Here is a 27,959-nt window from a genome sequence, read left to right on the forward strand (position 1 = left end):
ATATAGAGGATGGTGAACTGTAAAAAAATATATTTTTTTTTGTTCAATACCAAAATCTATATAATTGGTAGGAATTATGGTTAAGTGGTCAAATAGTTTCATTGACTGTCATATGTGAGAAATTAATCTGTTAGTGAGGGCGAGCGCAGTTGCTGTCCTCTGGAAACATTAGATCTAGACGAAATCAACAGCATTACCACTTCATGCCTTCATTACCACTGAGTCGGAATAGGTTACATAGTAAACATTTTCATTTTGTCAGGGTACAAGTTTGCTGTCGCTGTAAATTGGTTGGGCTAGGAGAACGATCTAGGTAAGCTCAATTAGCTAGTCTGTGTGGTTGCACTCTGCTGGAAGCGCTAGCTCGTCAAGTTGGTCACATAGGCTACTAGTGCTAGCTCTGCACATATCTAGCTAATGTTATGCCAGTCAAATAAGAATAGGTTACATATTTCATACTCCACACAAAACAATATCCTATCCTTGTTGTTTCTGCTAGATACAGACGTATTATGTTTTGTTATCGTGTTAATAAATATGACTTTCTGCAGTTGTCTTCAGCATGGCTTCGTTTGGCTGGAAAAGGAAAGTAGGTGAGCGGGTGTCGAAGGCGGCGGCCCAGCAGTTCGAGGCCGAGGCTGAGAAGGTGGACGACGGAGCGGACAAGGATGACGATGTGGACTGGCTGCACGCGATCAAGAAGAGGCGCGAGGTGCTGTTGGAAGATTGCGCCGCCAAGAGCAAGAGGCTAAAGGATGAGGGCGCGACACTGGCGGAGCAGGCCAGGTGAGCGGGGACAATATTTTGCAGGGTACTTTGCTTTGCAAGGTCAGATGTTAAAGGTCTGTGTAGCAAGCGAGGAAAGTAGGAAGGGGAGGTGATAGTTAGATCTGGGCGACGCAGGGCAGATTACGTAGGTAGGCAGGTCAGTAGGGGTGGGTCATTTGAGAGCAATCCAGGTGAGCAGGACCGGTATGCATTTTAGGTTACTGTGAGTAGGTCGTGTAGGCAGACCAGGTGTTTTGATAAATGAGAGGCAATGTAAGGGCCTTTAATTCTTCTCATTTAACGACGTTCACTCTGTAACCAGTGAGTGAGTGTGTATGCCAGAACCCGCATTATTACTCTGTACAGCTCTGAGATGTTATCACAGCTGGAGCCGCTGGAGCAGTGGTTCTTAACCCTGTCCTCAGGGAACCCCTGTCCTGCATGTTTTAGATCAGGGGTGTTCAATCCTGGTCCTCGAGAGCCCCTGTCCTGCATGTTTTAGATGTTTCCCTGCTCCAGCACACCTGATTCAAATGAAGGGTCATTACCCGGCTTCCACAGAGCTTGATAACAGCACACCTGATTCAAATGAATGGGTCGTTATCTAGCTCTGTAGAAGCCTGGTAATGAACATGCATTTGAATCAGGTGTGTTGGAGCAGGGAAACATCTAAAACATGCTGGACAGGGGTTCCCTGAGGACAGGGTTAAGAACCACTGCGCTGGAGCCTTTGTTACTGTAGAACAGGGGTGGCTAACCCTGCTGTAGAAGGACCTGGAAGTTCGGTTCCCCCCTCTTTTCAGATGTTTAGTTCTGCAGAATCAGTTCTGTATGGCATCTCTCAGTGGCAACTGACGGAAAAAGCCCGCTGGAGTCTGTCAATTCAAATGCAGCCTCGCAAACTGATAGATTTATCTGTCAAGACTAGCTGCCAGCAGGCCACAGTGAAGCCAACCGTAGTACACCACCAGAGAGAGCTGTTGGCCAGAGTACTGCATTACCACAAACAAATTCATTTCTGGGGATTAAAAGCACACAACTAATGAGGGATTGCCATGACCTTGGGTACATTGCCTGTAAGAGCGATCTCATTTATCGGTTGTCCAGTCTCCATTTGATCGTCATCGTAATAAGTAGGACATCTCATATTTCAATTTGTTTACCTGAATATGAGGTCCCTTCCAGGCTAGAGTTTTGTGTCGGTAATCTTCTGATCCACCTGGCCTTTAAAACAGGTGCACCTACTATTAGATGAGCTGTGTTAACAGGAGGGATTCATAAGGCATTTACTTATTTCCCGATACCCGTTTGGTCAGTATTAAACATATGCAGTTTGACCATGGTCAAGATAAAGAAAAATATTTGACCAATAATTTTAACAATAAAGCCACAATTGTTTCCACTTGTTTTTGTGGAGCTAGGCTAATCATTTTCTTATCATACATACCCATAGCCTTAGAGCTCTATATTCTTCTTCATTAGCTTGTTTCACTGGCCGGTTTGGATTGGCTACATCGCAATACCCTCATTCACAGAGTTTGACCAACTAACCAGAGGCGTTGGTGTGAAGTGCTGAGTTCTTGCACATTTTCCCACACTCACAGGCACATTTTTCTCATCTATAAGGACTGTTTGGAAACAATTTGCCTTAGATAAGCACATGATAGAGTAACCAAGAAAAAGTAGAGAAACCAAGCCAAAAGCTTTCCAGCGATCTCCAACCCTGGCCTGTGCCACTCAAGCCCTGGCCTGTGCCACTCCAACCCTGGCCTGTGCCACTCCAACCCTGGCCTGTGCCACTCCAACCCTGGCCTGTGCCACTCCAACCCTGGCCTGTGCCACTCCAACCCTGGCCTGTGCCACTCCAACCCTGGCCTGTGCCACTCCATCCCTGGCCTGTGCCACTCCAACCCTGGCCTGTGCCACTCCATCCCTGGCCTGTGCCACTCCATCCCTGGCCTGTGCCACTCCAACCCTGGCCTGTGCCACTCCAACCCTGGCCTGTGCCACCAGGAGTTTCTTGAGCACAGACATGCATGAGTTCACTTTTATTAGTCAGCACATCTGAACAGGGACAAGAATCCAACAATCAACTGAAGTTGTAGGAGTCAACCAGGCACGACTGAAACCCAATCCGCAGGCCTACGTCAGTACTTGGCTTCCCGGCTCTCAGTATACGATGACGTGAGCATTCTGGGACACGGTGTTTTAATGTAGAATCCTGATGTCTCGTCCACCGCTGTGGTGCCTGTGACTAAACTAACTGTGGGATGAATGAAATTGTCATTGTTTTTTTGTCTACCCCATGCGCGCACACACACACACACACACACACACACACACACACACACACACACACACACATGCAATTACACACATCAGAATTGAAGTGTATAATAAAAAGTGACATATTCTGCCTTTTGTGAATTTCCTTTCAGTCTCCTGTTTCCTCCTACTGCAGCCAATCCAGTGTGCATGTTGCCCGCAGTGACTATGTTTAATTGGCTTTGTTAGGAGTTAACTGGATTCGGATTCTGCAGAGGAAATGATGTTCTTCTGGCCTAGTATGGTCAACCCTGAGTGTGCGTGTGTGTGTGTGTGTGTGTGTGTGTGTGTGTGTGTGTGTGTGTGTGTGTGAGAGAGAGAGAGATATCCAGAAATTTCCTCCACTCCAACCGTCCAGCGTCAATTGGACTAACAAATACTTAATACTAACAAATACAAGAGTGCTTCATATAATTATCCCATGCAGTTAAATCAAGAAATTGGTCCCTTGCGAGTCATAGATGAAACAAATCAAACGCATCTCAGTTTGGCTATTTTTTGATACTCTTGTCAGCCTGATTACTAACACACCACCATTACCTAACACAGCATGCTTATGGCTCATGGTGACTAAGTGTCATCGAGTTTTTCAAGAACTGGATTTCAACAGTAAAATCTTTCTAAACTTATTGACCACAGAGGTCTAAGTTGACGTGCGAGTTGTTTGGTCTTGTTCCTGTGAGGTCTTTGTGTGACTACAGTTTTCATTTCTTTTTTTCCCTCACCTGTGATTGAGATGTTCTTTCAGGCCCGAGTACTTCAGAGTCTGCACAATCAGAAGCCTCAATCTCACAAAGGGGAACCAAACAGTTGTTTTGGCCCAGTTTGATGATAGACTGTTTGTCCAGGTTTGTGATGCCTGTTACACCACATCATCCAGTTTGGACATATTTATTTATGATCATGCGGCAGGAGGATGTCTGTCTTCATCACGTGAATGACTCAAGGCACACACAGGAGGGTGATACGGACCAGATGAGGTGATTGGCTGGTGCGTTGGCTGAGAGACAGCAAGCTAAACTCTCTCAGCCAATATTGACCGACAGCACAGTGTTTTGACAAGAGGACCATTTACATGTAACTGATCACTTTGACCTCCGACTTAAAGACCTTTAGTTTGTCATTGCCGGACAAACTTTTTTCCCCCCCGAATCAGTGTCCTTCACATTCCAACATGACACATTTGGTAGATGTATTGATGAATGGTTTAGATTATTATGTGTTATGAAAATGTGTTACTGTAACACCCAACTGTGTGACTCAAATTTATAGACTGACTGGCTTACTTGACTGGATGACTGACTGACTGGCTTGCAGACTGACTCGCTTACTTACTGACTGACTGGTTTACTGGCTGACTGGCTTGTTAACTTATTAATTAACTGACGGCTGAATAACACGAATGCAGCTCTTGGCTGCGTCATAAACGACGTATTCATCGCGGTCAAGGTACAACGACATAACGAGGAGTGTCCTCCACTCATCTGACTTTATTTCATTATTAACCCTAAGCTGTTTATACACGCTAGTGTTTGCTTTTCATAACAAGGCCATAATAAGAAAATGAAAAAAAGAACAGGTGAAACCAGAAGGCTATCTTTGGGTGGTGGTGTCGTGTTGCCAGCTGGCGTCCAGCTCCAGACGGGCATACAGGGTTTAGTACTGGACCGCCAGACATGCATCTAGTCTCTGTCAGTGGAGGTGGGAGGGTGCGAGGAGATCAACTAAATCTAGACTCGAAACACTAAAATAACTTGGTTGATATTTAACGTGAGTTCAAAACTGTTCACTGGACTGATTGAATTGGAAAGGAACAGATTGTAATTATTCCATTCTTGCATCTGGAGTTGACTAAAGAGCTTAACATTGCCCCAGAAGTTGCAACCTATAAGGGAACTGACACACTCTAACCCAGGAACAAGTGTGATCTATCGCTTTTTGATACCCCTCAAAACAAGGCCCTTTTAAACACAGGTGGTACAGTAACAAAGAGGGGAGGCCAAAGATGGAGAAAGAATCAGAACTGGTGGGAATGTTCTGTGTTCTGTCACCATTGTAGGGGTGTCAGTTCCCAGCCAGGTTTGGACCAGGGAAAGTACAGCTACACTAGGCACTGTCCTTTGCACACACACGCCAGGAGCCAACTGACTTTCCACAGTGTGTGAAACCCTGATTCAGAAAATTGATGCTGTGTGTCTGTCTTTCTGTGTTACTGTGTGTGTCTGTCAATATATGTGTGTGTGTGTGTGTGTGTGTCTCAACAGGCACTGGGAGGCCATTAAAAAATGGGACGAGGCCATTCAGCTGACTCCAGAGAACCCCCTGCTGTATGAGATGAAGTCACAGGTACACTACTTACACCTCTCTCTCGCTCTCTCCCTCTTACCCCTCTCTCTCCCTCTTACCCCTCTCTCTCTCTCCCTCTCCTCTTTCTCTCCTATTGCACCTCCATATTTACCACCTCTCATCATACCTGGCACTCTCCCTTGCTTCCTCACCCTCTCACACTGCAGTGCCATGCTATCTGTCCGTCTCCCTTCTCTCTCCCCCTCTCTTTCACTAACTCTCTCCATTGTCTCGTCCCTTTTCCCCATACCCCCACTGGCACTTTACCTCTCAATACCTGTCCTCCCCCTCTCTCAGTACCCCCCCCCCCCCCCATGCATAGCCAGATAGGACCAGATATAACCAGATAAAACGACCTTTCAATCTGCCTGCTTCTTTCAGAATATCTTGTCAGGTTTTTTTTTTTACCCTTACACTCTCTTTAATTCTCTCTCTGGCTGCCTCTTACTCTGTGTTTGTGCTGGGACAGTACAGACATCTTGTATCAGGTGTGTTCACCCACTTAGGATCTGAGCTGAAAGCAGGGCTTCACTTGGAAGCTTCCCTATTACAGATTAGTATGGAATGATCTGGCCTGGTTCTGGGGAGATTGGTGTGTGTGTGTGTGTGTGTGTGTGTGTGTGTGTGTGTGTGTGTGTGTGTGTGTGTGTGTGTGTGTGTGTGTGTGTGTGTGTGTGTGTGTGTGTGTGTGTGTGTGTGTGTGTGTGTGTGTGTGTGTGTGTGAGAGAGAGAGGAAATTGCTACCTGTAGTCCAGTTGCTCTTACATGAGGCACTTTGCAGCTGGAGTTTAAAAGTTTTATACCGTGTGTGTGTGTGCATAAGCGCACGTGCCACTGCAACGTTCTTGTCATTCACCACTTTTTCTTCAGCGGCCACAGCGGTATGCTTTTGAAGACTTTGGAGGAAGTTGTCGACATGGCGATGACACAGTGCGACAAACCGTGCAGCCTGTTTCTTTGTCCCTGGTCTGTTTCATCTCTGTCTTCCTCTCTGCTTCACTCCTGTCTCCCTGTTTGTTCTGTTTTCACACCTTCATGCAGGATCAGTGAAATAATTACCTTCATTCTGGCGGCTTTAACCTTTCAGCTTGTCTTACATTTTCTCAGGCCGTTGTGTCGACTGCTCTGACATTCTGTAGGAGTCAAAAACCATGAGATTTACATTTACATTTATTCATTTAGCAGACGCTTTTATCCAAAGCGACTTACAAGAAAGAGCTTTACAAAAGGTTTAGTGTCTTTACATGATGTCCCAAAGTTTGGATCCTTCCTGGCAGCTTAGGATTTTAATTACTCACTCTCTTTCCTATTACCTTCCACCGTGGTGCAGTTGTACAGACAGACCCATAAACATGTAAATAAACACACCTGACTCAGCTGCTTGGCTGGATGTGAGTTTTCTCTGCTCGTAAATGAAGATTTTGATTTGTTTCGTTGCGTACGAATAGCCTCGCCTAAACACGGTCTGCTGAAATAAAAATATATTTCTATTTGTCTGGGTTGGTACGAGTGCAGTAGGCACCCAGAGACTGCCAGGGCCTGGGGACTGAAGACATTCTGAGGGCCAGGGAAGGGGCCATGCCAACAGACCTAGGTAGAAACCCCATTGGAGATCATTGCAAAATACAGATCTAGGCTCAATAAATCTTGCCCTACACAATGGAGTCAATGAGCTTATTCCCAAAGTAATCAAAGGTCTAATCCACTCACCGGATCGACCATTCCGAAACTAGGAAGTTCAGATGCGATGGAGATGCAGGTGAGGTCAGCAGAGACACATCAGAGAGACCGGCTGGGAGATGCGTGGAGAGACTGTCCACAAATGCTCGCCACCTCCGTCACCCCCTTCCTCTCTTGAGCTTCCTCCAGACTCCATGACACTCTCTCTACATGTCCATCTGCCTGTCTGTCTGTCTCTCGGTCTCATCTAATCAACCAAGACCCATCAACAAATAAGATTTACGCAGAGACAGATTCTTGTATGTCTCTCTACTGTGGAAGAAATCCGAGATTTCCACCCAACTCATCCCCCATGACGCAGTCCTGCCATCTTGCCTGTTCGGTCTGCCTGTCCATCCATCTCTCTGTTTGTCCACCTGTGTGTCGCCGTGACTTCCCTTCTGTCGTCCCCTTGTCAGCGTGACAGAGGGCCTGCATCCTGCCCTCCTGGCCCCTGAACACAGACCTGTCGGCGCCCATCCCAGTCCACGCCAGACCGGTCTGCCTCCTTCTTGCCTGCCATGACGAGCAGCCCACCCCTCACTTCCTCCACAGCCCCGCGCAAATTCTTCCGCTTCTCTCCCTGTGAGGATGCCCAGTTCTCCCCGAGCATGACGTCACGTTCCAAAATAGGGGCTTTTAACATTCCCTGCAGATAGAACGGTATCTTCGACTGACATTCTCTGCTCTCCTAATGAGAGTGAGAGCTTTAACCTAATGTAAGGAGTGAGTGTGTGTGTGTGTGTCTGGTCTGCAAGACTACAGTCTCCACGGCTAGCTAATTCCTCACATATCTTCTCCCCCCCCCCCCCCCCCCCCTCTGTCTTTCCCTGTTTTATCCCTCTCTTCCTCCTCACTCCCGCTCCATCCACAACTCCTCTCTGTCTCTCCCTCCTCCTCCCTTCGCTCCCCCTTTTTGCCTGTTCGTAATCAAATAAAGTCTTGACGGTAGCTGGCCTGCTAGGGCTGTTATGAATCCCGAACCTAGACATTTAGACTGCATTGTGACGTCACATACCCCCTTATTACACCACCCACCGTGGAAGGACTATCCATCAAAAGACAGCTCCTCTATCTCAGACCCACACACACTCATATGCACACAACCATATTGAGTAACACACTGCGATCAGTGGTCCAATACTGTCTGATTAGATTTTCAGACGACTGAAATGGTTCACATTCCTCAGCGGTTGATGTCATCGGTGCTGTGTGACAGAAAGAGCATATCTGACTTTGACTTTGGTAGGGCCAATCATTTCCCTGCTAACCTAAAGCGAACCCTTCTTGTCAGTTAACAATGATGTATGTGTCTTTTTCTTACTGTTTACGATCGATCATGAAAAATTGCACCCACGCACACTTAGACTAATAGCCTCCCATCGTGGTCCATTTCCTACATTTTGCGTCAGCTCTCATACACAAGACCATCGCGCACGAAAAACTTGACCCCTGAGCCCTGTGTGACCCCCCCCCCCCCCCAGGTGCTGACGATGCTCCAGGAGGTGTTTCCGGCGGTGCAGGCTGCGGAGATGGTGGTGAAGCTCCGCCCCCTGTGGTGGGAGGGCTGGCAGACGCTCGGCCGCGCCCAGCTCAGCCTGGGAGAGCTCGACCTGGTGAGGATGGCGTCCAGTAAGCCTACAAAAGTGCAGGTCCCAAATGAACCACTAGCTTACCACCATATCCATTCTGCGTCCGGACCGGACAGATTTAAAGTCGGTGGCAATTCCACCCGATTGGGGTGTCAGTTTAAGTGACCTGTTCCTTTATTTCCCAAATGGTTCTGCTTTTCCATCAGGGAGAGTTCTGCTTTTTCTCATCGCAAAAGAGAAAGACTGTTTTGACTGTGTCTTATCTCTATGTAACGACCCCACCAGCCTAATGTGTGTCAGGGAGGCCTGCCAGGTCGTACTTGTAACCCCAGCCAGATCCCTGCCCCTCAGATAAAGTGCTTCTGTCAAAGCACACCCTTGAGCCCTGGGCATGGAAGATTACCGCGGTGCCCCAGAATGCATGCCCAAACGTGCCCCTGGTGTGAAACCTGCCCCGCCTCTACCGGGGCATTTCCCTCGAGGAGGGAAAACGGGCTGTCTGAACTCCAAAAACCCTGGCGGCCAGTGGCACTGTTTGTGCGTGTCTCCCCCAGTACCTCCCCAGTCACATGGCTGTCAGGAGAGGCACCCGGGATGACAATGGGAAGTGTTGAAAGTTACCCAAGCTGTGATGATGTTGGCCAAACACACACACGCAGAATGGAGGCATTATTCACTCACAACACAAACATACGTGTACGAACCAATATAGAAAGAAGGTATGAGGTTGACTGAAAAAAATGCCTTGTCTATTTATAGAAGGACTTGTCAAGTCAAGTCGCAGGATGATCGAGTAGTACCGGTTTTGTACAGAGGAGAGGAGAGCAGAGATTCTGCTCATTCACACACATACACAGAAATACACTAGTCTCTGTCAGCCTTTCGTTTGACCCATCTCGCTCTTGGTCCACCGCTCACCGTTGCTTTAGGTTCAGGTCGAACATGGCAGTACAGCCAATGAACAGCCTGTAAAAAAAATGCAGTTCTCATCATTAGAATTCCTCATTTAGATTGAGGTTAAAAAAGAAAACAGGCCATCAGGCCGTAGGGACAGTTCTGTCATCAGGGAATCATTGCTGAATGATGATGGGGGGAGGGAGAGCGAGAGAGAGAGCGAGAGAGAGAGAGAGAGCGAGAGAGAGAGCGAGAGAGCGAGAGAGAGCGAGAGAGAGCGAGAGAGAGCGAGACTTTAGGCAGGGATGGGATCTGGGGGCTTGCATTTGTTTTAAAAGAAACTATGTTTTGCTCATTTTCATAAACACAAACCGTTCATCATAAGACAAGTCCAGACCAGTTGTCAGTTAATTGATCAAAATCCTCACTTTGAGAGTTACATTTGAAATAGCAATTCCTGTTTTTCTTTTTTACAATTGTATAACAGAGCGAGTCCCAGAAAGCACACGCTCCAGGAATGCTTCCCATGAAAGACATCCATTAGGACTGGTATGACAAGAGATTATAGACTGGCATATAATAGGTTGGGCTGGTTAGGCTGGTTGTTTAAACATTTAGTCATTTAGCAGAGAGGGTGAAGTGCCTTGCCCAAGGACACAACATCAGTTGGCATGACCGGGAATCGAACTGGCGACCTTCGGATTACTAGCCCGATTCCCTCACCGCTCAGCCACCTGACTCCCTAAACAATAAGATCCACTTTTTTTCTTGGGTGTAGTGGAGGAGTTCTGCAGTGATCTACTGCAGAACTCCTCTGCAGCTACCCCTGGCTCTGAAGAGCATGGGGGTAGCTGAAGGCTGGAACCTGGAGGACAGGCAGAGGAGAAGCAATCAGTATCCATGTTTACCCCTAGACTTTTAATCAAAACAAATGGAAGGATGACCTGTGTGTCCTTGGCTGGGCTGGCTCTTTGTCTCCACGCCTGGTCCTTTCCAGGTGCTTTCTCCACAGGCTAGTAGCAAAGCCGGGGTCCTTTTTCAAGGCCAGGCTCTGATAAGAGTAGTGGTAGACACTCTTGTTAAGGTTAGGTCAGGGACCCGTGTAGGCCAGTCAAGTTTTTTTCACACCAAACTCAACTAAAAGTTTCTGTATGGACTTCGCTTGGGGAATAGGAGCATAATCAAGCCGAAACATGAAAGGGCCTTTCCCAAATTGTTGCCACCAAGTTTGAAGCACAGAATTGTCTTTTTAACAGTAATATTTTATGCTTCGGCATGAATAAATCCATCAGTAGAACTAAAGTCTCTTGCCCGAAACCACAAAAGACCGTCTCCATTGTTAATGTGGCTTAATTTAAATAAAGAGGGGGGGGGGGGGGGGGGGAGTGGTAGTGTATCTGCAAGACAGGTGTGTGACTCCTGTCCAGAGACTATGATGGAGACTGGGTACATATTTGATGTGGTGAAGAGAGCAACTCTTTTGGCCACTTTCACAATGACACACTGGTCCACACATACTGGCTGTTACTTAGTTAAACACTGATCTCTCACACTCAGCAGAATAGTAGCCTACTCTTTGTCCTTAATGATTGATAACCCAACACCGCCACCCCCCAGCACAAGATGTTGTTTTCCTCTGAAATAATGGACTTAAGAATGCACTGCTGAGTGTCCTTTTCTCAGAAGTGACAGAGCTACGCCTCGGTGAAAACATCACATTGTAATCCCAGGACTTCGACACAGGCTGCTACTCCTCCCATATGATCATGATCCAAGATACTTTGAAGTTGTCACAGTATTTTACTCTTTCAGACATTTCACTTATGGACACTGCAAGTGGGTGCGTATGTTTCATGATGAAATATGCCAATCGCATTTTCAAGCATCCCTCTCTCTCTTTTCATTTTGAATGAATCTTCATAACTGCCACCCACCACCACCAAAAATAATTCCCTGACAGTTATCGGGCGTGGGCATTAGGTATGCTGCAGTGAGACATTGTTGGTGAAAGCAGGGCGATGCATCTTGAAAGGCGGGCCAATCGTTTAAATTACGATCGGTCGTAAATTGGAAATTCATCAATCACCAACGAACAAGGAACAAGGGGTGTATTATGCTAGTAGCAATGGTTATCATAAAGGGCAGAGGTACCCTCTTGTTTTCATTCTGTTTTATACCAGTATGACTTGTTTAACGTTACTGTAGGCCTACCCCCGAATCAGTCCTGGTGTTGTGCCGTAAGATGCGGGAGCGCGCGCAAACCACTCCGAATCAAAAAGTGACGGATTTCGTCATGATTTTGCAACGAAACGGAGGGGAGACCGATGTCTCACATCATACTTTATTTGTTATAGAATTCAAGAGAAGAATGTCGGTTATCTGTGTAAATCACATATGTTATTCTCAACACAAAATCCTTCAAACTCATCATTCAAACCGTATAGTAACGAACGCGAACCAACATTCTTGCTCCACGACATCGCATTCTGAGGAAATATACCCCAGCTATGATTACCAAAAGAAATGTATTTTGTTTAGCAGGTTCAAAGTATTTCGCATGGCTCTTCATACAAATGTATAGGTTCAAAGGCATGCGATTTGAATGCAGTAGGGGGGGCTACTCTCATACAGGTCGAAAACGACAGCCTTCTGATCCAGAATATCAGCAGTCCTGAAAACGGACCAAAGGTTCACATGCCTACAGACAAGTACTATAAAACCTCTATGTATCAACTTCAAAAGAAATGTTCTCACCATCAAATCCTATTTTTAAGATAGGAAATATTACTCTTATTGTTTAAGTCAATGAAATACATGAAAAAAGAAAACATAATCCCCCACCTACCATTGACTATTTTGTTTTCAGACCTGTGCAACCTATACATACACATGTTTTGGTATTAAATGCATGCTATTAAATGTACTTGATGCTGGGGAAGAAGTGAAGAAACGTATGCGGGGGGAGAGCTCTTTAAAGAGCAGGCTCGCTGTGTCTACTGTATATATGTCTATGGATTGACTCCAAGAAAGGCCCCATTTTCAAAATGGCGGCCGTCAGGTCCTTAAAATTACCATTATTCCTCCTAGACCAGGAATACTGGTGCCTGGTACATGTTTTGACCATATAATATTCTAATTAGTGTAGCGGTTGTGTACTCCTCGTGCGTTGTGTATTGATGGCACCAGTTTGTATGTAACAGACGTGGTCTTGCTCTGCCAGAGGTACACTTGGCCAATGTTCGCCCATCGCTGGAATCGAACCTGCCACCTCTGGCATCCCAAGCACGACCACTACCAGCTACGCCAACGAAATGCTAGCTATTCATTGACGCGGTGGCCTATTACATACTTGAGGAGTGAGTTTAACCTGCTACATTCACCCCTCTAAACTCACTCCACACTAATGATCTGGGTCACGGCACCATTGTAGCGGTTGTGTACTCCTTGTGAGTTGTGTATTGATGAAACAGAGTTCTATTCTTTGGCTCCAACCAACCGTTTATTTCCCTGGTGACGAACACGGTATAACAGTTAGTCATTTAGCACCATTCAGCCAGTCACCCGAATGCATAGAAAACACCACATGCAGAGTGTAAATAGATTTATCTCAACACCAAATGTACCTGGTGATGAACACGATATAACATTTAGTCATTTAGCACCGATCAGCCAGTCACCCGAATGCTAAAACAAATGAAAATGTTGTAGGCCTACATTTAAGCATGTTGACAATGAATAAAAAGGACAATACCATGTAAAACATTGAAATAAACTATATTAACATACAGATAAATGAAGCTAGCAAAACGTTATGGAATAGCCATAGGAATGCGATTAAAATATAAGATATAACGGAGCTAGTGTTAGGGCAGCTTACCATAGAAAACACCACATGCAGACTGTAAATAGTTTCGGGGTTCGCCGCTCAAGTCTGCAGGGGCGCAGCAGAGCCTGCCCCCTATACACACACCCAGGTCTCCATGGCAACCACACCTCTACAATAAGTCTCCGGAAAATAAACAAATGTAAATAAGATTAAAAGCATTATAAAAATAAGTTGGTGACTGATAATAATTTGTATAAAATAAATATTGAAATCATTAAACAGTGACAGTGATGGCAAGCGAAATAATTAACTCCACTACATTAGCATATTTGCATGATATATAAGTGATTACAAGTACAATTATATATTAAAGCAATTGGTTACAAGCATGTGTATGCGAAAAATAAGTAATGGATCATCTGCAGGAGGCTTTCTGGGGCAACAGTCTTACTGGTCATAGCTGGCAGGAACCGGTTGTCCACCAGTTTCCATCCCCAATCCACTGTTCATGTCACCTTCCTTTCCGATCCACACCATGATCTGGAAGTAAACTCTTTGGCAGTGGTATTTGGTTGAGGACTCAGTTGGAGGCAGACGTTCTGGGGTAACAAATGATTTGGCGGTAACGACTGTGAATCGGTACTCTTTCCGCCAAACAACACTGCTGCCTTGGTCCCATGGTCCTCTATGACATTCCTTGCTTGATGTGGGAGCAGAAACACATTTGCACAGGACTGGATGGTTGATCCACCATTCACAAGTTTCTGGAATGCTGTCTGTTTGCCAACACTAACCATGCGTTAAAGTTGTATCACATCCTGTAACGGCATGAATAAACGGCAACTGGGAACACAAGTCACTACCCAGGACTTGTTTCATCTTACTGATGTTGTACACTTAAGTAATAAGGAAGATTTCCTTGCCCTGTTCGAAGGAACAGGGCTGCAGTAAATGAGCTCATAGCTCATTACATCTTCCAGGGAAAACAGTTCAGTTTTTGACATGATCAGGAACCGTTGGAACAGCAAAGCAGGATCAATGGTTCGGTCTTGTGCAACTTTGATGGTGGAGTCATCTGCAAAGGTTTTTGCCCGGTCTTTCTGTTTGAAGGATATTCCAAAAACATCTGTTCAATGATCTCATTGCCAAATTCACCTCCGTTTTGGGAACAACCCCAGTTACAATGTTTCTCAGAGATGGGTCTGGAGAGAGTGGTGTGCAAATGCTAAGCTTTTCCTTGATCTTTTCTAGATTAGAGTGTCTTCTGAATTGCTGAAAATTGATTTGTGAATTTAGTTTTGTTGGGTTTAGTATAATGCCACCTTTATACTCAAAAACATCTATAGAGGATGCATTACATATGTATTACCTTATTTAGTGACGGTTAGGGGGAGTCAGGTGGCTGAGCGGTTAGGGATCGGGCTAGTAATCTGAAGGTTGCCAGTTCGATTCCCGGCCGTGCAAAAATGACGTTGTGTCCTTGGGCAAGGCACTTCACCCTACTTGCCTCGGGGGAATGTCCCTGTACTTACTGTAAGTCGCTCTGGATAAGAGCGTCTGATAAATGACTAAATGTAATGTAAATGTAATTTAAATGGAAATGAGTGACAATTTTAGAGGGTTCACACACAGGCCTCTGTTTGGGCTAATTCAGAGTTAACTTTTACATTGAATGTCAAGTCTGGGTTAAAAAAAAAAAGCGTATGTGTCCAAAAACACGTACTGAGTAGGAGTTACATGACAGGTTAAATCGATTACATATCTGGTTCACCCCAAACAAAGATAAAACCTTACTGTAATCTCACAAAATCATGTATTCCATAAGTATGTAATCATGTCAATGCAATTTAGACAAGTCCAATGGATTCATAGACCCAGAAAACATGGGGTTAGACACCAAGATTACTTGGCTAGGTCAAATAATGGAGTTAGAATATTTTAAGGGCTTCCTGCCCATCTTCGACGCCATCTTAAAAATTACACCTTTCTAATGGTCAAACTTTGGTAAACTTTTAGTATGTTATTAAGGACACCTAATACTACAAACTGCTGAGAAACCTTTTGTTTAAATTTTATTAGGGTTAGGTGTTTGTGTATAGGCGGCTGCATATATGAAAAAACAGACTCAAACATGCACTAGTGATGAATTGTTTGTGAACGATTAGTTAATTTTGAACGAATCAAGTCTGACTCTGCCTCGGGAGAAACGAGCAGTTGCAGAGAGTGATTCTGTCATTTTCTCGTGGCAGCGCATCGGGACTGTTGCATATAGGCTCAATAGAGGAAACAGAAATGATACGTTCATGTCCCGACTGTGTCTTCGGGTACGAGTCTTTGGATCATTTTTCAAGTGACCTGCATAGGCTCAGTATAGGAAGCACTGCCCACAATAAACTACTCGTTGAGTTATTTTCTGACACTCTTCAGCGTTGTTTTGAGTGTACAGATTCTCAGGTGGGAGAATTTAATTGTAGACAGCAAAATAAAATGAGAAGAGATTATTTAGGCTTAGTATTAATATTTCTAACAAGGTTTGTGTCAAAGAAGATTCTAGCGGCACTGTGTAGATTTGAATATAGTCAAGAATGGCGCTTTCAATACAATTTAAGTCCTAAAATTCCACAACAGTTTGAAAAACATCCGTCACAGGCATTGTTACTGATCACGGGTGAAACTGTTCTCCATAATCTCCCAAAACTGTATTCCTGACAGAATAATGTTTCCTGTCACTTTTAACATTTAAACAGTCAAGTGATTTGAGAGGAATATAGGACTATGGCATTGGGTTTCTTCTGCCACTGACTGATTTATTACCACAGCGATCGATAGCACAGAGCCTTCGGTTTGCTCTAACAGATCTTAAACCACCTGATTTAAGAGTTTCAATAAATATGTCCGTGGCTCTCTGAAGCATGGCCCCCGAACCTTCTCTATCCTCAAGCTCCCTGACCTACGCAGAGCACAATTAGATTGTGGTCATCCCAGAGGTTCATAATGCCTAGCAACCTGTGTTGAGTGACGCCACCAGAACAGCTCAGAGTCATTAACAACCTTAATGGCATTAGTGTCATCATGCCCCTGATGATACAACATCAAAAATTCCTGTTCACCCAGTCACCACCAGGCACGCATCGAAATTCCTCGGACACGCAGCAGTGGCTATGTGTCCTTGAGCAACATGGAACAAATGAAAAACGGCATAAATCGCAGAAGGTAGAATGTCCAACTGGGATGTTTCTGACCCTTTTTTCCTCCACACCATCCTTGCATGCCCACCCTCAGGCTGTGAGGTCCTTCCAGATGGCCGTGCACCTGTGTCCGTCAGAGCGCCCCCTGTGGTCGGAGGACCTCGCTTGGGCTCGCCAACTGCAGCAGCGACGGCAGGCGGCCCAGGAGAGGAAGCACAGGGAGGAGGAGGCGCGCCAGGAGGCGCTCCACGTCCCGGAGCTGCAGGAGGACTACGACTTTGAGTCGGACGAGGTGCTGGCGGCGTGCACGGCGGTGGCGGAGAGACAGAGGCGCTACGAGGAGCTGAGGGAGACGGCGGTGGTGGTGGACGCAGAAGGGAACGCAAGGGAGGTCCCCGCGGAGGAGGCGGAGGGGGACACCCCGACGTCTTCCCCATCCAAGGAGCAGTTTGTCAAGGCGCGGGGGCCGTGAGCTTGGGTCTTGAAGGCCTTGGTCGATCACGTAGATCGAGTCATTAAGGTCTGTTCAATTCCTCTCACGGTTTGCCCTTAAGGGGCTGATCCATAGACTCCTTGGTGTTGGATGTGATCAGTCGAGCCCACCCACCAGTCATTGATCGTGGACTGCCAAGCTCTATAGACCTACGGACTTTTCTGAGAAACCTTTGTTTGGGTTAAGATTTATTTGTGTGCTTTGTGTTGTGCACGTTGTTGTTTTCTTTGTTGTGGTATAGGATCGTGTGAGACAAATTAGACATATGTACTCTGTTGTTAATGGGCTTTTTGGTGTATGTTTTTAAGTTTTACGTTTTGACAAAACCCTTATTTTGTCAATTCTCCCTATGCAGAGACTGGAGCATAGCAGCAGAGCATAAACACATACTTTCTGTTATCATTTATCCCCGAGAGGTCAACAACCACTGGCCAGTGTCAGATTTGTCTTAAGTTGAGTTGCTTTTCTCTTTGGAAAATGTCTGTCTTTCTTGTCACAAACATACCGTATGTTGTCTTTTAAATTGTCACAGCTTGAAACTGACAAGTATTAAAACGAATGACTGGAAAACTCCTTGACAATTCCCCATGATAGTCACTTGTACCAGTCAAATGTTGTGTCCCATGCCTTTAGGAACCTTAATTGCAGTTTAATGCAAGATAAGGCTGCTGTTGGAATTATAGCTTCAGAATTAGCAACAAATAAGACAATCTTATCTTGATCTCCATGACAAAGTGATTAAAGGAGGATCTTTGAAAAATAATATTGCACGATGATTCCCAGAATTCGACTTAAGCTTCGGAACGTGGTGTGTCATAAGAGACCCCATTGGGGAGATGGGGTGGGTGCTGCTGAAACAATAATCTCCAGGAAGGTCTGGAGCGACTCCACAGAAAGCTTTGCACTGATTGAATAGCCATGCTTAAAGGGCCACAGCTTGAACGCTCATTGCGTGTGAGTGGCGTGGTCTAATAGCAGATCCTTTTCACCAATACTCATACTGAAGAGGGTTGGTGTGACTCGCGAGAGGCCATATGGTGGAGGGTTGAGACTGGCATGAGGGCAGGCAGTGCAAGAGGGGAACGGAGGAACCGTGTTCATTACATTCATAAGAAGGCGACACATGTATTCATTAAATTCATATTAGGCGGAGTGTTGTCTTTCATGTCTCTGGTGCCCAGTACAACTACACTTCTGTACCAGCCCACCCCTCCAGAGGTGTGGCTATAGGCGCCTCCTGTGGAAGACTCCAGGACTCGAGCCGACTGCAGATGGTTTGTGGCCACAGCCTGGTGTTGGGATGGATTTATCGTATAATTCTAATGGCGGTGAGGAGTATCAGGTTTTTGGATAAAGAGATGAGGAATACAGATGACACCAACAGCCGGTTGCCATGCCATCAAAGCTGCTGCTACTGCTGATGATGATAAAGGGCACTAGTGCAAAAAGGCCAATGGTAGGAAAGTGCAGGACTATTTCTCAACCGATCAATAATATTACCCCTCCACAGAGTTAAGAACATTGCAGAAAGGTTGCCATAAGAAAGAGAACGTAATTTTTGGCATAGTATTTTTTAAGTATGTTTTTTTGGTCAAATAAGGAAGTAACCGTGATTAGGATATGGCATAGCCATTTATGTTTTTAAAATGTGAATGCCGATATTAGCACATGGTGTGATAAATACAGTAGGCCTATGCTTGTACAGTAATCCGCTCGTTTGTCTTCCAAAATGTAAGCGAATATTATTTATTGAACTGAAATAAATGTGTGGAATATTGCTTCTAGTTTTTAATTATTTATCGACTACACATTTCCACTGCAAATGTTTATACTTTGAACACAGCCTTTAAATTTATCAAACTATTAATGGAAAAGTTGATAATCCTATTCTCAAAATCATGGACATTTGATTGATGTGTAATAATCTGTAACATCCATTTGATACGATTCAGTAATGATTTATTTGCTAGTCTGGTCTGGCCAATAACTGCTGAAACAGAAGGTCACTTTTAGAGCATCCTTGTTCAGAGGCCAGAGGAACAAAGGGATCAAGATCTGGGTGAAATCGTGTACAAATCTAAGTCTGACACTGTGGACAATGGGCTATGTTGGTAGTCCTAAACATGTTTAATTGTCAACCACCTAGTTCTCCAATCCAGACAGACTGCACAGTTGAGATGGATTGGGCAGCTTGCGGTCGCAGTTTGATGCAATGTTAATTATCTCTGTCAATCACTATGGTATATGGAGGTGCTGTAATTGTCAACCCCACGATGAATTCTAGACAGCGAGCTAGTAGAAGAACACGCAGAACAGGTGCAGGACTAAATAGGACTATTTCTAAGTTCGTATCCATCAATTTGTTTGTACAGTGTGTAGTAACTTCTTTAAACAGAATGACTCATTTGTTTTCCATTTCCTGGGTTTTCTGGGATTCATGCTCAGCAAAGCATGACGGAAAGAAAGTCAACAGCAATTGGTTCTTTTAACATCATTTACTCACTACACAAAATGTCAAGATAGGTCAACATGGCATGGGATTATTATATTGTAGTCAATAGTTTTGTTGGTACCCCATACCTCATGCAAGGTTGTAGAAGTGCCAGTCATTTAAAATGATAAATTTGTTTACCAATGTTTCTGAAGTAGCCAAAGCTTGTAGCCCTTCTTTTAATCATTTGTAACAAGTTCAGAGTTGTCAAACCTTCTCACAGAGAAGATATGTATTTTTTGCTTTCTTAAATAACTTAAACATGGAACACACAATTCACATTGTAGCATAACTATACAGTATTTGAATGTCATTCTTGAGCTTATGTCAGAATGCCTAGTAAGCCTGTGGTTGCTTAATTGACCTTGCAGTGGTTTTAAGTTTCTAAAAGTGTGCTGAAATTCCCCTTAACAATTTAATGTGTAACTGAAAATATTTGGGTTTTGTGGCTGAACACCATTGATGTGTACGAGTACGTAGAATTTGTATTGCAGTAGGACTTTGACATGTAGAGACACATTTAGGTATTTAAGGATAACAATATTTAATTTGTATATTTTTGATGTTCGTTTTGCCTTTATACCTCATCACCTGACGTACAGGTCAGTCACATGAATAGAGCAGTCTTTAGTCTTGAAGACACCTACTGAGTGGCCTTAAACTAGCCTACCCATAGTCCTTTATGTTTCAGCTGCATTAGCTACTAGCATTCATGTTACAGTCAGCCATTCAAGTTCAACCAGCAGCAATTTCTCTTCTCCTTTTGAGTTCAGTTGACCAACCACATGTGCGAAGGGTGGTTAATTAATGGAGTTCTCAAAGTACAATGTCAGATGCATTTCTCCTGCAAGTTCGAGGTCTCGTCCGTGAAGGTGACATAAAGAGCTGGGTCCTTCGAGGGCTCCAGGGGTAGCCTGTTCATCCCACCTGGCGTTTCCGGCATCTTGACCTCAGAGGTGGCCAGTAATGGGTCCTCTTGCTCTCTTACCATGTTGAGGTCCTGGAGAAGGGAGCGCTCCACTGCTGTGGGGCTGGGTCTGCCCAGGCCCCCGGGAGTGAACCCACCGGGCCCAGAGTCGGAAGCCTCGGGCAGGTAGAGAAAGGTCTCCGAAGTGCTGATGACCTCCCTCAGCCCGGGGGACACCAGCGAGGGGCCATCCCGGGACACGATAGAGGAGTGGCCGTCGACGCAGTGGAACTGGCCTCTGGCCTGGCGGCGGCCCCTGCTGCCCATCCTGCAGAACAGACACTTGATCTTCTCCACCAGCTTCAGGACCACGGTCTTCCTCAGCAGGATGTAGATCCAGGGGTCCAGGATCGGGTTGACCGAGGCCATCCGGATGGCTTGCAGGTCAGGGTTCTCAGCGGGGGGGACGTCCACCTTGGCACGGGACAGCTGGTTGACGAAGATTCGCAGCTGAGGGTGAGAGGGGGCAAGGTTAGTGTGCATGTAAGGGCTCACTTCTCTGAGGGTGAGAGGGGGCAAGGTTAGTGTGCATGTAAGTGCTCACCTCTCTGAGGGTGAGAGGGGGCAAGGTTAGTGTGCATGTAAGTGCTCACCTCTCTGAGGGTGAGAGGGGGCAAGGTTAGTGTGCATGTAAGGGCTCACTTCTCTGAGGGTGAGAGGGGGCAAGGTTAGTGTGCATGTAAGTGCTCACCTCTCTGAGGGTGAGAGGGGGAAAGGTTAGTGTGCATGTAAGTGCTCACCTCTCTGAGGGTGAGAGGGGGCAAGGTTAGTGTGCATGTAAGGGCTCACTTCTCTGAGGGTGAGAGGGGGCAAGGTTAGTGTGCATGTAAGGGCTCACTTCTCTGAGGGTGAGAGGGGGCAAGGTTAGTGTGCATGTAAGGGCTCACTTCTCTGAGGGTGAGAGGGGGCAAGGTTAGTGTGCATGTAAGGGCTCACTTCTCTGAGGGTGAGAGGGGGCAAGGTTAGTGTGCATGTAAGTGCTCACTTTTCTGTGGCGGCTGTAACGTAGAATAACGTATAGAGGTTTTATATAGAGTTGAAATATCGAGGCTGCGATCCAATATGTACATTCTGTATAAGGTGCGCTGTGGACATTGTTTGATATGTAGCTCATGATTTATGCTCGGAATGTTGTGGTGATGTGAAGTGTTGCTATGCTGTGTAAAAATGCGAGTGTCTCTTGTGTGTATAGATTATATTTTATCATTCATATTAGAGCCTCCTGCATCTCCCTTAATCTTGTACTGTGTGTACCCAACACAGAAGCAGTGGCAAGTAGCCAATGAAAACACAGCTCTGTCTCACATTAGTTATCAGTCATAAGAATGTTTTTGGCCATTGGTTGCCCCTGGAGGCCAATCAACAACCTTGTCAAAACATGTAAACAACTGTCAGACTCATGTTGAAACATTACAAAAAGAAAGCGATGGTGAAATATGAGTGTAAGGGTTTTAGGGTTTTGGTAGCTCTCTGGCTTTCCAGTTTCCAGTATCCACCCCCCCCCCCCACCCCCCATTTTTGCATGATGTCTTCTGGCTGTTGACATGTCAGTCATCAGCAACTCTTCACTGCTGAAATATGCCAAATATTTTTTGATTACTTGAGCCCGCATGTTTTTATTGATTAATTTCCTGACTTTGATTAACACACAAAGCCATGTAGCTACATTATCAACTTACCACTAACGGTATTGAGCAGATGAGTACTGTGGCAGAAGTAGCTATGAGCAGTATGACCATTTGTATCTCTGCCCCAGCCAAGCGCCTGAAACTCCGCCTGCGCCGCAGGTCCGCGATGCGCCCCTGGTCCGTGCCCAGCGAGGTCCTGCGTATGAACCGCTTGTGCATCATGATGAGCGCCCCGCACACCATCACGTTGCATATGACAGTGGCCAGGACCAGAAACGAATTCACACCAGCGTACATGTATGAGAAGGTGGCGTGAGTCGAGTCGTTTGTCCGCCAGTCGATAAAGCACCACGTCTTTGGATACTGGAGTTTGACCTCTCCAAGACCCATGCTGGGCAGCGCGCAAAAGATAACGTTTGAAACGTAAATGGTTACCAGTGTCAGGGCGGCAAGTCTCTGGTCAACGTAATGGTTGTAGAAATAGGCATGGTTAATGGCCAGGTATCTCTCGATGGACATGGCGAAGACGATGCTGAGCTGCACCAAGAAGAAGAATAGGAGGATAAATCCAGAGTACTGGCACAGCGGCTCTCCCCCTGGCCACCGGCCCTTCATGTAGGTTGCAATGGTGACGGGACTGGCCAGGAGAGTGCCCAGGAGGTCAGTCACTGCGAGTCCGCACACGAGCGTGTAGAATGTGGTCTCCTTCTGTTCCTTCCTAGTTTTGCGTAGCACCACGATGGCGATAACATTGCCCACCACACCGAATATGAACATGATGACTGGGATGGTGGGATCCCAAGACTGGGGATTTTCGTTCGAGGTGGTGTTATTCATGTCTGTGTGGCTATTCTCTCACAGTCTTTGCGTAATTCTTGTCATTTACTCTCCTTCCCTGCTCGCGCTTGCTCTTAGCTTCCTCGCGCTTTCTCCAAGTTGTGCAATGAAGCGCAGAGCCATACTTCTCCAATTTCCATGTTCTTTAGTTGACAACGTTATTCGCTCTTTTAGTAAGACTCCAGTGAGAACTGTTTTGGCTTGACGTAACTGACGACAGGAGTTTTCTCTCCGATGTGACTGTTATAACTGCTTTGACTTTGAGTTGACAGTGTCCTGTGCGCTTGCTCACCCCTCTGTGCGCCGAGCTCTCTCCACGCTATTGTAGACTAGTCTACTCATTTGCGCTCCTGATCTGCTCCTCCTCCTCGCTCCTGTGAGCCTATGATTTTGAAGAAAACTTTTGTACATCACTACAGTAGGTGTAGCCTAGGCTACCTCATTGAACACAACATCTCATAGGTCCGATTGTTTTTCTTAATACCCTCTTGAATAACTTTTCGTAAAAAAGGCTCTTCTCATGCCTAAGAGTAAATAAATGAGAATAGATGTGACCATAGATATAGGTTATCGTTGGATAAATACTTACTATATGTTATCATGTGGTTCGGTTCATGAAGAAGTACAGTGACGTCTAATTAGTTTGGCTCATAGTGTAGTAACAGTCATTATAAATTGTTAACATAAAAAGTATGAGGTCAAAAAGTCTAGAGATTCACAACGAAGTCGAACATGGTGTTGTATTTCAGAATACACAGGCGTCAATAACATGGAGAGAACTGATTTTTTGGTGATGGATTGCTCTCAGTATTGCACTGGAAAGCGCAAGGTAATATCATTGTGGCTTAACCTGTAACCACTGTTACAGACATCGAATGCGCACTGAGTGCGCAGGCCCACCCTTGCCTGTGCGTAACGCTGTAGAGCGCATGGCCCGGACATCTGTTTTGGATTCAACCAATTATTTACTCCATTAATTATTTACAATGTGACTTTAACAGGAATTTCAATTCTTGGTAATTAGATACTCCCCCTGCGTTAGTTAGACCAAGGGAGTCAGGTGGCTGAGTGGTTAGGGAATCGGGCTGGTAATGAGGGTCGCCGATTCGATTCCCGGCCGTGCAAAATGACGTGTCCTTGGGCAAGGCATTTCACCCTACTTGCCTCGGGGGAATGCCCCTGTCGTAAATCGCTCTGGATAAGAGCGTCTGCTAAATGACTAAATGTAAATGTAAGATGACTAGTCTTAATTACCAGAACTGCATTTTTCCATCTACGTAATATTGCCAAAATACGAAAATTTCTCTCAAAGGATGATGCCGAAAAACTAATACATGCATTTGTTACGTCCCGATTGGACTATTGCAATGTGTTGTTCTCTGGCCTCCCAATTACCCACCTAAAAAATTTACAGAGGGTGCAAAATGCTGCTGCTAGACTATTGACCAGAACAAGAAAGTTTGATCACATAACATCTACTCTTGTCTCTCTACACTGGCTCCCTATCCAAGCCAGAGCTGACTTCAAAGTTCTACTACTAACCTACAAATCTCTGCATGGATTGGCACCACTGTACCTCTCCAGTCTCCTTGCACCCTATTGCCCCGCAAGGACACTTAGATCTCAAGATGCCGGCTATCTGGTGGTTCCCAAAATTAAGAAAAAAACAGCTGGAGGTAGGGCGTTCTCATATAGAGCACCTCTTCTCTGGAACAAATTACCCGTCTCAATTAAGGAGTCTGATACTGTTTCGACATTTAAAATTAGGTTAAAAACGTTATTGTTTAGTCAATTCTACGACTGTTAAAGGTAAGTATGTTACTAGTTGGAGGCAACGGGGGACGGGTTGTTTCCATCTTTATTCTATAAGTATAACTTATTTTAGAGTTCTCTTCCCCTGGAACAGATTTCATGTTCCAAATGAGGGGGCCTGTCGCTGTCTTGGTGTGTGGGGTTGCATCAAATTCCCCTTTTTTGCTCTGTTAAATTGCTGCACCAGTCCACACTTGACCAGTGGGGATCTCATTCTATTATGACTGTAACTGTTAGCTGCTCCTGTCATTCTCTAATCCCTGCTCTCCTCTCTCTGTGTCCCCCCCACACACATCCCTTGTGGTGTGGGGGGTTTGAGTTGTCAGCACCTGCCTGGTCGTCGGTCAGCCAACGCTGGACCTGGTTGCGGTCCTGTCCTACATCTATAAAGTTGAAAAATGGATTTTGGTGTTTTAAAAACCCATCGACACTGTATGACTATGTTTAGCCTGTGTTCTGCTCCTCTCTCTCACCAACCGTCTCTGGAGGAGGGGATCCCTCTCTGAATTGCTCCTCCCAAGGTTTCTTCCATTTTTTTCTCCTGTTGAGAGTTTTTGGGGAGTTTTTCCTTGTCTTCCTTGAGGGTTTAGGTTGGTTGAGGGGCAGTTCTATGGGCATATGTGAAGCCCTCTGTGACATGCTTGCGTGTAAAAAGGGCTATACAAATAAATTTGATTTGATTTGATTTTAGTCCTTGTTGGTCTAATAGGCCTACGACGTGTGGGGGCAGTTCAAGAGAAATTACAATTTGCGCATTTGCGACTAAAAGTGTTTAGAAAAGGGTTAAGAATTTCAATATCATTTGAATGTAATGTAAGACTATTTCCTGCTCTACAGAATCTAATTATGACTTTGGAATTTTTCCTTTTAATATTTCATAATTTTGGGGTGCAAAGCTGTGCAAATATGTGCACACGTCAAACAACCACACACACACACACACACACACACACACACATATGTAATAGATATTTCATATAATATAATCCATATTATATATATACATATATTCATCCTTAGCCTACCTATAATGAATGTGGAAATTAAAATTAATTAATTAATGTTTTCTACGTCATTCAGTACCAAAAAAGTCTAACAGAAATGTGAGGCCTGTGAGCCTATATGAAAATGACTCAAGATGCATGGAAAGTTTTCAGTAGCTGCTACATGGTGAACAGATAAGGAACGATGTTTGTAACAACTGCATTGGCTTTCGCATGTAGCAAATACATGTGGTGAAAGTAATGACGTACATCTTACTCACCTAGACTTCCGGGAAAGTACACAGTCAAACGGTGTAGATAAATCACCTTATTAGAGGGAACACTAACCACATCCACCTATATGGTGTACACCTACTGGACAACTGAGAAAAATGATTGGATATTTGATCAAGGGGATGATGCTGATGTCCAATGAAAAATAGTCAGTCGACCCTCTTGGGAACTCTACAGTAGTGTAGCCATTCTGCAAAGGAAAAAAAAAGTGTGGTGTGAAACTAGATGAGCACACACACGCATCGGAGAGGAAGTCTACAGTCATAAACATCCTCTACTGGCTTCCATTTATGTTCAGAGTGACATGGAGGTCCATGAAAGCTCAGTTTGGTTTTCTACGACATCCTGTTGACCCATGTTATGAACAAAAACTGTGAATTTACTTTTTACAGATGGGCTAGACATTCAACTGATGCCTAAATGTGTTTGTTCTGTATTAATAACAAATGGCATGGATCATTCAGTGCTCAGTAGAGCACTGTTTTAATTGCTAGCAGCAGCATATTTGTGCTGCGTGTCAGTTCTGTATAAATAAAACACAAAAATAATAAATAACAGAAACAAACAAAATATCTTAGGAAAAATAACAGAAGTTAAAAAGAGGGTAGGGCTGTATCTTAACATCTAATAATAAATCAGTTTGTAACTAAATAACTCTGCAGTTGGTTTGATAGAATGAACTGAAATAATCCTGGTCATTTACTTAGAGTAAGAGTCCTAACCCCAGCCCCAAGTGAACAAACACAGGAGCAGGACCATGGAACAACCAGACATTGCACAGACCCTATGTTGGGCCTTACCTTTGAAGTGACAGGCAAGAAAAAAAGAGAAAGAGAGAACGAAACAGGACGGAATGGTCCACAACGGTCCAGATGAGTCATTGTTTATAACATGTTTCTCAATACCCCACGATGACACGTCAGTGGGACTGAAGCCCACTGAGCAGCACCTTCTCCACAGCAGGACACCCCCTGCTGCTGGTGTCCTTCCCTGGGATGCACATGCTCCTAGGGTGGTCAACGAGGAAGGTATTACCTTGGCATGTGTCCAGAGGACTGGTCCAATTTTCCAAAACACATTGATTTTATGTCCAACAGATTTGAGACTATACAATTACACACAACAGCACAACACAGTACAATTCTGAATATATTGTATTTTTATTGAGGTATCCTATACTAACAGTTTCTTATAATGTAAAGAGTGCTTTCTGTTGGTGGTATACTGTAATAAAAAAAATCTTCAATCCAACAATGTGATGGATAAGAGTTGTTAACCTCACATAAAGGCTACTGCTAGATATCCAAGGGAGGTTATTGGTTCAAATCCCAGATGGGTTGCTGGTTCTATGTCAAAGTAAGAATATCCTTCTGTGTTCTTTGGAAATGCACGGGAAGGGATATTAGTCAGCTGCCCACTGTGTAAAACACTGATTGGTCAATGTCAAGTCTCCTTTATGAGGTTCTGACATGATGACCATCAGTTTCTGCTGAGGCAAAACAAACAAGGGGGACAGAAGTTGGAAGTGTTGAGGGGAGAGAGACGCAGACTGTAAAAGCAGAATGTGCTTACGAGAAAGTCCTAACCCAGCCTGGGAAAGGCTGAGAAATCGTTTCTGTCTCCTGAGAGAACTGTGCCTGGTAATCCCCCCTCTTGCGCTCGTCCCCCCGCACAGGTCCAGTCGGTGTGAGCGGGGGTCATGCGAGGGCCTGCAAGCCATGCAAGGGCGACGACCCCTGTGTTTCTTCGGTTCTCAGTGCTGGTCTGATAAGGCCCCTGAGGGAACCAATGAAAAC

At 45.1% G+C, this 27,959-nt stretch overlaps 2 protein-coding genes across 2 annotated transcripts; one reads left to right on the forward strand and one right to left on the reverse strand.

The window, feature by feature from the left end:
- The first annotated feature begins 6 nt into the window (after positions 1-6).
- Positions 7-18,928, forward strand: ttc33 (tetratricopeptide repeat domain 33). The gene is made up of 5 exons (XM_062477486.1): positions 7-313; positions 552-786; positions 5,358-5,439; positions 8,643-8,774; positions 16,753-18,928. Exons 2-5 carry the CDS (start codon positions 563-565, stop codon positions 17,128-17,130), a joined length of 816 nt encoding a protein of 271 aa, XP_062333470.1. The 5' UTR covers positions 7-313; positions 552-562; the 3' UTR covers positions 17,131-18,928.
- Positions 18,929-19,804: 876 nt separating this feature from the next.
- Positions 19,805-23,433, reverse strand: ptger4b (prostaglandin E receptor 4 (subtype EP4) b). The gene is made up of 2 exons (XM_062477459.1): positions 22,289-23,433; positions 19,805-21,059 (listed from the first exon to the last, which is right to left on the reverse strand). Exons 1-2 carry the CDS (start codon positions 23,072-23,074, stop codon positions 20,472-20,474), a joined length of 1,374 nt encoding a protein of 457 aa, XP_062333443.1. The 5' UTR covers positions 23,075-23,433; the 3' UTR covers positions 19,805-20,471.
- Positions 23,434-27,959: the final 4,526 nt, after the last annotated feature.

The sequence above is a fragment of the Osmerus eperlanus genome, chromosome 14 (genome assembly GCF_963692335.1).
Source record: "Osmerus eperlanus chromosome 14, fOsmEpe2.1, whole genome shotgun sequence".
In the NCBI taxonomy this organism is placed as follows: domain Eukaryota; kingdom Metazoa; phylum Chordata; class Actinopteri; order Osmeriformes; family Osmeridae; genus Osmerus; species Osmerus eperlanus.

Coding starts and splice junctions, on each gene's coding strand:
- ttc33 (XM_062477486.1), top strand. CDS start 563: ATGGCTTCGTTTGGCTGGAAAAGGAAAGTAGGTGAGCGGGTGTCGAAG. Junction 787..5,357: donor ACACTGGCGGAGCAGGCCAG/GTGAGCGGGGAC, acceptor GTGTCTCAACAG/GCACTGGGAGGCCATTAAAA. Junction 8,775..16,752: donor GCCTGGGAGAGCTCGACCTG/GTGAGGATGGCG, acceptor GCCCACCCTCAG/GCTGTGAGGTCCTTCCAGAT.
- ptger4b (XM_062477459.1), bottom strand. CDS start 23,074: ATGAATAACACCACCTCGAACGAAAATCCCCAGTCTTGGGATCCCACC. Junction 21,060..22,288: donor TCTGCTCAATACCGTTAGTG/GTAAGTTGATAA, acceptor TCTCACCCTCAG/CTGCGAATCTTCGTCAACCA.